The sequence below is a fragment of the Bombina bombina genome, chromosome 3, assembly GCF_027579735.1.
Source record: "Bombina bombina isolate aBomBom1 chromosome 3, aBomBom1.pri, whole genome shotgun sequence".
Taxonomy (NCBI): domain Eukaryota; kingdom Metazoa; phylum Chordata; class Amphibia; order Anura; family Bombinatoridae; genus Bombina; species Bombina bombina.
Genome location: NC_069501.1, coordinates 954,250,711 through 954,263,287, shown reverse-complemented (window position 1 = coordinate 954,263,287; position 12,577 = coordinate 954,250,711). Strand labels below are relative to the sequence as shown.

The following is a 12,577-nucleotide window of genomic DNA, read 5'->3' as shown; positions in this document are numbered from 1 at the left end:
ACCACACACACACACAATTTCAAATAACACACACCACACACTCCAAATAACACACACATTAAAATAGCACACATACCGCACACAAACACACTCTCATATAACACACACACACACGTTAAAATAGCACACATACCACACACAAACACACTCTCATATAACACACACACAATAACACGCACATTAAAATAGCGAACATACCACACACACTTATATAAAACGTGCACACACACACACTTATATAGACACACACACCAGACACAAGTCGCGACCCAGTAAACATGGTTTTTGCGACCCAGTAATGGGTCCCGACCCGTAGTTTGAAGAACCCTGCACTATACGCTTGCTAAAAAATTAAATAAATAAAACTCCTGGAGGGGGGATTTAAAAGGAAAATTAAAAAAATAATATTTTTGCTGTAAATATTGTGTTTTGTGTTATGAGAATATGCTAGATGTAATACACTAATCTTCAGCTTTATGATGCCATAAAGAATATTAAATTATATTTAATTTATTATTATTATTATTGGTAAAATTCCGTAGCGCTAGGTACAATGACAAGGTTGTGTGATAAGATACAAAAACATAACGGGCTAAACAAATCTAGTACAGGAGGAAGAGGGCCCTGCTCTATTTATATTAAAGTTTAAGTGGGGGGAAACTTAATTTAAAGGGACAGTCTACTCCAGAATCTTTATAGTTTATAAAGATAGATAATCCCTTTATTACCCATTCCCCAGTTTTGCATACCCAACACAGTTATATTAATACACTTTATACCTCTGTGATTACCTTGTATCTAAACATCTGTAGACTGCCCCCTTATTTCAGTTCTTTTGAGAGACTTGCATTTTAGCCAATCAGTGCCCTCTCATAAGTAAATCCACAGGTGTGAGCACATTTGTAACTTATAGGACACAAATGAACTAACGTCATCTAGCTGTGAAAAACTGTCAAATGCATTCAGATAAGAGGCGGCCTTCAATGGCTTAGAAATTTGCATATGAGCCTACCTAGGTTTAGCTTTTAACTAAGAATACCAAGATAACAAAGCAAATTTTGATGATAAAAGTAAATTGGAACGTTGTTTAAAATTACATGCCCTATCTGAGCCATGAAAGTTTCTTTTGACTTGAATGTCCTTTTACATATATTAGACAATCTTCATCTATATCTATATTGAATTAAATGGCTGCCATTTTTTAGTTTTGCTTTGGCCATATATATCTTGCCTGTGTAAATCCTTTAAAATCCTGTGATACCAGTGTCTTATAGCTTTTTCTTTGTAACTTGTGTGTTTAACTCAGGGCTTAATAAATGTATGCAGTAGGGCAGGAGTGCCCACACTTTTTTGTGTTGGGATCTTCTTTTCAAATGACCAGCTAAACGAGATCTACCCATTAAAAATAGGCCTGCTCCAAAGCTTGCATTCCTGCTTTTCAAATAACGATACCAAGAGAATGAAGAAAAATTGATAATAGGAGTAAATTAGAAAGTTGTTTAAAATTGTATGTTCTATATCTGAATCATAAAATAAAATGTGTGTTTCATATCCCTTTAAGGTTGCATGATTTAGCAACACATGGATGTGCAAAAACATAAAGATACACCAGATTAATCCTGACGACAAAAGTAGCTCTGAATTTAATTGGGGTTAACAGGAGCAACCCCTTGTGCCATGTTACAAAACATTGATTTCCAATTACTGCCACTGACCACCTTTTAATTTGCCCCGCGGGCTTATCCTTATATGACCCAGTGAGTCTTACAAAAAATAAATTTCCATACCTCACCATGCAGACATTTCTTACCGGGTCAACACGTTCATTTGCCAGACGTCAATCAGACTTGTTCCTTTAGCATAGCACAGCAGCCTCCACCTTTATTTTTTATATCTATTGGCGCTTACCATCCTAACTATACTATAACGCCATATCCATTGGGAGAGTACTCACTCAACCATGCTTTTGATAGGCCAATTGTGTGGTTGTTTAAAAATCATCTTCATTGATTGGTTGAAATAGATGTCCCTCACAATCCAATCCTGTAGCACTTTTCGTGTCCGACCATCAGACTGTTTAATAACCTGCCCCTTCACACACTGCATTAGATAAAGCGGTATCCCTAGCAACCATACTCTACTCACGCCCCAGTGTTGAGATTGCGTAACTTGACCACATCATTTTGATCACATCTGCCGAGATCTACCAGCAGCGCCTTTGGGATCTACTGGTAGATCCCGGTCTACCTATTGGGTACCCCCTGCAGTAGGGCATCCCTTGCATCTTAGAAAAATGGATCTGTTTCTTGGGTTTTTGCGACTGTGTTACAGACATCCTGTATATTAAACAATTACTAGTACAACCGCTGTTATTGCGCTTTGGCTTGCATGTGTCATGATGGCATCGGTAGTTCTTACAAATTGTAACTATAATTGCTGGCAATATCAGCAGCACCCTTCATGGTAAGGCAAAATTATATTCCCCTGTGCATGGGGCCACTATAATATAAATAAATATCATTTTGTAGGGCTCATCAAGGTAAACGGGGAAAAATTACATGCTATCTCTGCATACTTTTATGGAAAATGTGCGGAGCATCTCTCTGCTGTACAATAACACACAGCTGCAGGTCATTCTAACATTGCTCTCTAGTACTAATACTAAATGTGTGCACCACTTATGACAAAGTGTACGCACATAGGTTACTAGCCTCATGAACTGCATGGTATGAGAAGCTGCAGCCAGGGTCATGCAGAAAAATAGCCCTGTCTCAAAGGGCTGCTTCATTCTTTTTACTATACTTGCACTTTGCAGTTCAGTAATACTTGGTTTAGTGTCTTCAATTCCAGTAACTCTGTTACAACTACTGAGCACAGTGCTGTGACATTGCCGGTCTCAATTGGCCCATACAAATAAGGCAAGTGATGGGAAGTTTGGAAATTGGAAAAACATTTTCAGCAGACAAGGTGTTAATGAGTTCAAAACAATTTTTCACACTATTCTAGTATGTTAATTTGTTGGAATTACTAGATGTTTTCTGCAGCCCTGTAATTTGTTTCATGCCCCTTTTAAGACTTCTATTCAAATCCTTATATGATGCATTTAAGTTATTAGTCCCTTGAAGATTCAATTTTGAGGACAATTTCAACTATATGAATTATTTTCATCATTAATAAATGAATTACCACTTACCTTCTCGGTTCTTTGTCACTCGTGCTTGGTACTGTACCTCTGTTAGCGCTGTGTAGTAGGTGGGAGAGCAGAGCACGAAGCTTTGCTTTTACATAATAGGTGTGGTTGTTGGACAGAATAATGCACAACCGTGCCAGTGAACAACGAGATCAGGGCCAGAGGAAACTATTACTAGGTGCTAGGACCATTTGTATAGGTGCATGGCTTCCTGTCTCCTAATGTATTTGGGCTCTGATATTCAGTGTTTGTTATGCTTGAGAACCATGGATGTCATTGGAATAAAACCCTGAAATTGCGTTCAAGTATATATAATATAAAATTGATTTAATTATATATTTACACATACTAAATGTAGAGTCAGAAAATTGAGCATAAATATATTAAAGGGACAGCCTACACCAGAATTTGTATTGTTTAAAAAGATAGATAATCCCTTCATTACCCATTCCCCAGCTTTGCATAACCAACAGTTATATTAATATACTTTTTACCTCTGTGATTACCTTGTATCTAACCCTCTGCAGACTCCTAGGTAACTCCACTGGCATGAGCACAATGTTATCTACACGGCACACACGAAATAACGCCCTCTTGTGAAAAACTGTAAAAATGCATTCAGACAAGAGGCGGCCTTCAAGGGCTAAAAAAGTAGCATATGAGCCTATCTAGGTTTAGCTTTCAACTAAGAATACCAAGAAAATAAATCAAAATTGATGATTAAAGTAAATTGGAAAGCTGTTTAACATTTTTGACTAGACTGTCCCTTTAAACTAAGAATTTTTACTAGGGCCACACAAGTATTGAGACCTTTTTGTTTAAAATGTGATCCAAATTATCTGAAGTGTTCTTGAAAGAATTAAAAGAGAAATGTCACACTGTGTATAACATTGCTGCACTAAAATGTATTTTTCATCATGAGTAGAGTTCTGTTACTATGGCAACAGATGAATAAAGTTAAAGGGGGAAAATGTACGTAGATCCAGATAGTGATACTTTAGTGTGCTAATTTAATTGTTCTGTAACTTCAGCTTATCATTCAACATTATTTTTCAGGCTGGCATCATAGTCAAGAAGGTCAAAAGCAAGATAACAATGGAAATAGCTTCTCAAATGGAAAATATGGAATTAAAGATCAAAAGGTATAAAGAAATGTTCCAAAAGACAGATCACATGATGTACATTTTTTTGTTTTTGTGATGCTACAAAGTTTAGCTATGTGATGACATTTAACTAATGGCTTACATGTACTCCTGTAGGCCTGGAGCTTTGGTAAGGGTTACTCAGTGCTCTGCCCCTTTCCTTATGGATTTTATAACATAGTGACCACTAAAATAGGGAGCAGGCAGTCATATACTTTTTGTTTTCAACTGGGAATTATTTTATTACGTAATATATAAAGAGTCCAACAAGATACAAGACATAATTAGAATGTCTGTCTGCAGTGATAACATGCCTCCTCTTCACAGCAAAAATGTTATAAAATAAACATACAGAATTGAGGAAAAAACATTAATCCCATTGTTCCTCTGCAAAACTACTATGTACACAGAATCACACCCTTACCTCTTAAAGGGACATTAAAACACTTTGAGATGGTAATATATATATAGATAGATAGATATAGATAGCTATAGATAGATATAGATATATATAGATATATATAGATATAGATAGATATAGATAGATATAGATAGATAGATATATATATATATATATATATATATATATATATATATATATATATATAGATATATATATATAGATATATATATATAGATATATATATATAGATATATATAGATATATATATAGATATATATATAGATATATAGATATATATATATATATATATATATATAGATATATAGATATATATATATATATATATATATATAGATATATAGATAGATAGATATATATATATATATATATATATATATATATATATATATATATATATATATATATATATATATATATATAGATATATATAGATATATATAGATATATATATATATAGATATATATAGATATATATAGATATATATATATATATATAGATAGATATATATATATAGATAGATATATATATATAGATAGATATATATATATATATAGATATATATATATAGATAGATATATATATATATATATATATATATATATAGATAGATAGATAGATAGATAGATATATATAGATAGATATATATAGATAGATATATATAGATAGATATATATATATAGATATATATATATAGATATATATATAGATATATATATATATATATATATATATATATATATATATATATATATATAGAACACTGTTATATTCCACGCAGCCATTGGCTGCACCCTCTACTGACCTGTTTATATCAAATCTGACCCTAATTGGCCACTGCAGAGAAGGTAACCTAAGACACAGCATGGCAGCTCCCATTGTTTTATAGACACTAAAACGTTTACACTTATTTTGCCAATATTTAAACAGCTAACTAAAACTTAAAAAATGCATCTACATGTTATTCCCAGACTAATCTTTTCTTTGAATGCATCATTCTATCTAGCATTTATTTAGTGTTTAATGTCCCATTACAGTGACATTCAGTTCAAAATTAAAATTCATGATTCAGATAGAGCATGTTATAAAACAAACAAAAAAACAAAACAATTTCCTTTCATTATCAAAATGTGCACATTGTTTTTATATGCACATTTTCTGCGGCACCAGCTCCTAGCTGCATGTGCAAGAGGTATTGTATACGAGTCTGATTTGCTGATAGCTGTCACATGATGCAGAGGGGAAATGGAAGTTTAAAGGATCATTAAATACAGACTTGCATAATTAAAAAGGGCACAATGTAATAGCACTTACTCTGAATTTTAAATGAGTAGTAGATATTATTTTTTTCTAACAAATGTAAAACTTTCCTTTTACTTTGTCGGCCTCCATGTATCATGTGACAGCCAACAGCCAATCACAGACCCATATGTGTATACACTGAGCTTGTGCACATGCTCAGTAGATAAGTGTGCCTATAAATAGACTGCACAGTTTTATAATGGTAGTAAATTGGAAAGTATCTTAAAACTGCATGCTCTTGAAAATTTAAAGGGACAATGTACCCTATTTTTTCTCCCTTTTAATTTGTTCCCAGTGATACTTTACCTGCTGGAGTGTATTAAATTGCCTACATCGTAGAGATTGTTCAGTTATGCATAACTGGGGTATTGAGTGTGCAGTTGCCACTGGTGATAGTGAAACAAAGCCCATTGTAAATTGTGAAAACACAATCAAATAGAACAATTTAAATATGTTTGCAACTTTAGTTTTTCTATTCCATACACTTATCCCTTTAATGTATTTTCATCATACATATTTATGTCTCCAGTTCGGCTGTCCTGCTCTTCCCTGTTCCATCCTCCTTAGAGTGATTTTTGTTAATGAAACCCAAAATGAACTGCTGATTACCTTCGCTATCCCTCCTGTATAGCACTTGATAGTCACTATCTTCCTATCAAATAACTCCACTTGAATTTCCTTTATTTAAAGATTATTTTCACTGATCTTTTGCTGTACACTCTTTAATTCTTGCATGGGAAGCCACCAATCACCAGCTAGCTCCCAGTAATTAATTGCTGCTGAACCTACCTTGGTATGCTCATCAACAAACGATGCTAAGAAAACAAAGATAATTTAAAAGTTGTTTAAATGTTTTGTTTATTACAGCTCCTCACTAACTCTCTAGAATCACTTAACATTTCTTCCAGAATTAAAATATTTATGTTTAGGTTAAAATTTTTATTTTTTACGACACAGCTCCTCCTAGTAGACGAATTGCTTGCAAATGTTACCGACCAGCCCCATATGTTCTACAAAGGGCCTGGATTTGGTGCTTCCTTCAAGATGAATCTTGGCACCTATTATGTGGAATTTATTTTCTCTTTCTGTAAGATTCCATCAAATCTCAGAACCTTAAAGTGATAGTAAATCCTAGTATTTATGAAACGCTAGGATTTAACAGGGCAACAAATAAAGGGAACTTTCAGTCATGAAGTATAAAATACTTCATGCTGAAAGTTATTTTATTTGTCTGCAGTATTCGCCTCTCTGAGCTCCCCAGGCAGCCCACAGCAGAACAGTATTTTGCTGTGAGGTGTTCTTAGCTGAAAGGGCTAGAGCTATCCTGCATAATGCCAGCTGGCCCGCAAGACTATTGGCTAAAAGGTGGAAACGTCAGCTCACAGCTAAATAGTGATCTACTGCAGACGGCCTGAGGCGCTCAGCATGGCGAACGCTGCATACAAATAAAGGACCTTTCAGCATGAAGTATTTTATACTTCATGAATGAAAGTCCCTTTTATTTGTTCCACTGGTAAATCCTAGTGTTTCACAAATGCTAAGATTTACTATTACTTTAAGCACTCAAAGGTGTCTGTAATGTGCTTTCAAAAAACATCTCTCTGTGATTTTTTCCTTCATCACTGAGAAAACCATTAGATAATAACAGCTTATGGCATTTAGAAGCAAAGCAAGATATACTGTTAAATGTATATTGTTTCAACTGATAATCGTCAAACTAAAGGAGCCCTTGCCTCTGGATCATAAAGTTTATCATTTTTAAAATATTTTCTTTTTCTTCAGAAAATGGTGAATTGGGGGTTATATCATTTTCTGTTTTATATTGGTAGTCTCTGCCACTAAGGAATCTTGTCTAACAAATTAAGGATAATCTAAATGTATTTAAATAGATGCATATTTTACAAGAATGCGCAGTACCAAAGTAAAGTTAATCTGGAGCTATAACTGCAGGGTAAACATGCTACAATTAGTTTAACGTATGTTGTTGTTTGTTTTATTCCAGAATAAAATTAAAAGGGAACCTGTTTACACGCACTATTGTGACACTTGTGATCGTGGCTTGAAGAATCAAGATAAATATGATGAGCATATCTCACAGCATGTCAAGGTGAGTCAACATGTTGGCAGAATTCTGTGCTTCTGACAGATGCTATAATTACAAGTGTTCATTACATAAATTGTAGGTATTGAGTAGGTGCTAGGTTTCATGTAAATCTTTATTTCCAGTCATTTTCTATTGATCATTGGTAACACATTAAAGGGGAGAAAATTAAAATAAAGCACTAATTAGTTGGTTACAATGGTAGATTTCAGACTTTTAAAAATGTTGCAATGAAAAATATATTATACAAGCAAAGCCACCTAATTATTATTTTTTTTAAAAAGTGTGTATATATTTTATAATAAGATTTATAATCCTCCTCCACCCACCCCCCTTAATTTCCTCTTTTGACTGGGCTGTGACATAGAGAGCCTCTCACTCTCTTTATAGTCTTTCTATAAGGGCTTTAAAAGGGCTGGACTTCAAGAGTGTCATATGAGACACACACTGATTGGATGTTCATTTGATTTTGAATTGTCAAAAAAAAATATCCCAGTGGGCCGGCATAACATTGTAATAGAAGCATTACAGATTTTACCCTTTTCATGGATAGATAAAAAAAATAATACAAATATGGCATTTAATTAGCTAAAGTTACTTTCACTTTGAAAGGACAGTACTGTATACACCAATTTTCATAAAACTGCATGTAATAGACAATACTATAAAGAATAATATGCACAGATACTTAAATATAAATATCCAGCATAAAAACCTTTAAAAACTTACTTAGAAGCTTTGGGTCTTGGTTAGGAGTCTGAAAATCAGAGCAAAGTTATTTAAAAATGAGCAAAACTATACATTTATTTTTTTTATAAAAAACCCTGTATAAACTATGTAAATGGGTCATTTACAAAACATTTATGCAAAGAAAATCTAGTGTATAATGTCTCTTTAATAGAAATTATTCATCTCTTTAAACCTTTTATGTTATTTTTGTACTTCATTTGTGCAATGTCCATTACTTCCTGTCACAGCTCCACAAGTGGGCTGGGGTCTCTACAGGAAGGGAAGGTAGCAGTTGTTCCTTTGAAGTGTTGAGACATCTAATCGAGCTGCAATACTTTTATTGCCCATGTTCAATTGAGGACTTTTTGCTGCAAAACAATCATGTGGCAATAGAACCTAAGTTCTGCAATGCCTGTTTGCTTGTCTAGCCGTAGGCATAGGTTACAATTTCTAAATGCTCATTTAGCAAGAAAACAAGTAAGATATTTGCTGATTTTTAACACAATCGGTTTCTTTTTAGGTTTACTTTGTTTTAAAATATCACTGTTTCATATCACTTTAACTTAGATTATTTTGATATAAGATTCTAAAAGCTTTATTTTATAATGTGATGATTTTAATTAGATTATTATTATTATTATTATTATTATTAGATTACCATCCCCACCATAAATAAATGTAGTTTTCCCATATGTCTTTGAGGTTTGTACATATTTTCTGCAGAGATCTGATGGTGATTTAGTGCACATGTATTAGCCAGGGATAATCAATCATTATTTTACCCAATACAGGCACTTGTATAGAGTAACACCGCTGATATGTAAAATTATTTGTTTGTTTGTTTTATAATGTGTTTAAAATGAATTTTTTTTTTTTTTACGTTAGAACACAAATGTCCATTAAAAAATACATTTTGAAAAGGACCTCTTTTAGATGCAAAAAGTAGGATATTACTTTAATGTCTCTGTTGTGTTCCAGCAAATATATATCACCTGTGGTTAGTTTGTTTAGTCTGCTAACATGGTTTGAGTCCCTTGGGTAGAAAAAGTGTTATGTAAAATACATTCAATTACAAATTGGTAAGGGAACCAAAAAAGAAAAGGGTTTTATTAGCACTCATTCCTAATTAGTAGTTTTTAAAAAAAAGTTATTAATTTTTATTAGGTTCTAGTTAAAACAAGGAACCACCTTGGAAAAGTACCCAAACATAAAACTGAACACCTAGCCCCCCTGTTTCCTGGCCGATAGCAGCTCCCTCGGCTTCAGGTGTCAGGGACAAGGGACAGCGTTAAAACCAACAGTTAGTACACCTAAAGTGTGCTTACTGAGAGCACAAACGCGTTTCGGCTGTGTTATTCAGCCTTTTTCAATGTGATATGTCAAGCCGAGGCCCCGGTGCCACCCTCTTAAGTAGTGCTTGTTGTTGGCTTTCCAACCAATCCCATTCCTTTCTCGTGAGACGCCCTATTAACAGCCAATGAGAGTCTGTATGCGGTAGGCGTGAGAACCGGCTATGAACTGATTGGATTGACCGTATAAATTTCAACACCAATGATTCATTAATTTCAGAGAGCGCATAACTTTATATTCTTAAATCCTATCGTGTATAATCCAATATTTTCAAAGAGACAAACGTATCAAGAGACACTATATTTGATCGTTAGTATAATTTGTGTGATCGAGTCGCCTGACTTTTCGGCAATTTTATTATATCTCCGTGCTAAGTGTAAAGATTTGACATCCGTGTTATCCATTGCACTGTATAATACATTCACACTCGTGATCATATATGTCCTGCATACCACAATTTAAAAGTTAATATATGTCTGATCATTCGTGAAATTGTGTCCATTATCAAAGCACATAGCCTTGCGGCATGCAACACGCCCATCTAAAAGATATTACTACAAAAGTCATTAACCCATTAGGGGCGCTTATAAGGAGTGACTGTGTATGATATGTTTCATTGGAATCTACATTAAGAATAATTCAGGAGCTCAAAAAGATGCAGTGGGGTACTATGTATTTTTAAATCCTTTTATAAACGACATGTACACATTCTATGTATTTGCCATCTAATTTGGGACTTATACATCAAATCTCCAAAAATGATGTAAATCATTATGTTGCATTAGTATGAAGATACATATGCACTGTGTATGAAAAACATGATGTATAGTGTGTTATATGTAGTATATAGTAAACGATAGTTATATACATAACAGACAATAATTAGAGTCCGAATACCCATTGCATATACAGTGATGTTAGAAATTATTTAAAACTGCACTACGGGCGGCATTTTAGATATAGAATTTATTACATTGTATTTAATTTCAAAATTGGTAAGAATAGATGACTATAAGGATAAAGCCCTTATATGCATCTGACCTCTGTGGGTCATCATCCTTACTTATTTTTGAGTGTAGTTCCCTAGTATTTGCAACCAAAAAGGTTTGCTTATCAGGGATTATACAATGAAGAAATTTCACAGAGACTCACTATATAAGAGATTTATTCCTTGGATTAAAGGAATACCCAATAATTATTTGCTTCATTCATTCCATGTGGCATGACTGAATTTAATTTAAATATCCAGCCTGTTTCTTTTTGTAACAGAATATTCTCGGTGTTCCCACCTCTGATCCCTGGTTTAACTCTTTCAATGTCCCAACATTTGAAAGATGTAGTTTTGCCTGCGTGGTGTAATAAAAAGTGTCTAGCCACACTGGTTATTTTTTTACCTTCTTTCTGATCTTTCTGGGCATTACGTATGTTACATAGATGTTCTGTTATTCTTGTACTTAATTTACGAGTTGTCATGCCTGTGTATATCAAATTACACGAGCATGATAGACAGTAGATGACATTATCACTCTGACAGTTAATGTGTGTTTTAATTTTCCATTTTTTTAAAAATCTGTCAGTGATAAATTCCTTTTTACTCATAAATTGACAGGTTTTACAATGACCACAGGGTGTGGAGCCTTGATAAATTGGTTTTCTATTCCTATTCCTATCAAAGTGACTTTGTGATAAGTTATCATTGAGGTTCCTGTTACGCCTAAAAGTGAAAGATGGTTTCTCAGGTAATAATCCTTTTAATCTATCGTCACTTCTAAGGATGTGCCAGTGTTTTCTCACTATTGTATTTACATGTTCACTTTGATTACTATAAGTTGAAATAAATCTCATAGTGTTTTGCTCTGATACACATTTTTTGTTTTTCGGTATAAGAAGATCTGACCTATTTTTTGTAAGGGCTTTTTGATAAGCCTTTGCTAACAGTTTTTTAGAGTAGCCCCGTTGAAGGAGTCTGTCACGTAGTTCTAATGCTGACTTTTTAAAGGAATTTATGTCAGTGCAATTTCTCCTTATTCTGAGATATTCGCCATATGGGAGGCTATTGATTGTAGACGGATGATGCTTGCTTTGAGCATGTAAAATATTGTTGGTCGCAGTTGCTTTTCTATAAGTGTCTGTCACCAATTTGTCATTGCTCTTAGAAATTGTTAGGTCCAAGAATTCAACTTTGTTAGATAGGATTTAAGAATATAAAGTTATGCGCTCTCTGAAATTAATGAATCATTGGTGTTGAAATTTATACGGTCAATCCAATCAGTTCATAGCCGGTTCTCACGCCTACCGCATACAGACTCTCATTGGCTGTTAATAGGGCGTCTCACGAGAA

At 33.7% G+C, this 12,577-nt stretch overlaps 1 protein-coding gene across 2 annotated transcripts in view; it reads left to right on the top strand.

Moving 5' to 3' along the window:
• Positions 1-12,577, top strand: part of NUFIP1 (nuclear FMR1 interacting protein 1) — a 71,687-nt gene that overhangs the window by 17,653 nt on the left and 41,457 nt on the right. For both annotated transcript variants that reach the window (XM_053707991.1, XM_053707990.1), the window contains 2 exons: positions 4,247-4,332; positions 8,059-8,163. In XM_053707991.1, the coding sequence (XP_053563966.1) occupies positions 4,247-4,332; positions 8,059-8,163 (191 nt within the window). The remainder of the gene's footprint in view (positions 1-4,246; positions 4,333-8,058; positions 8,164-12,577) is intronic.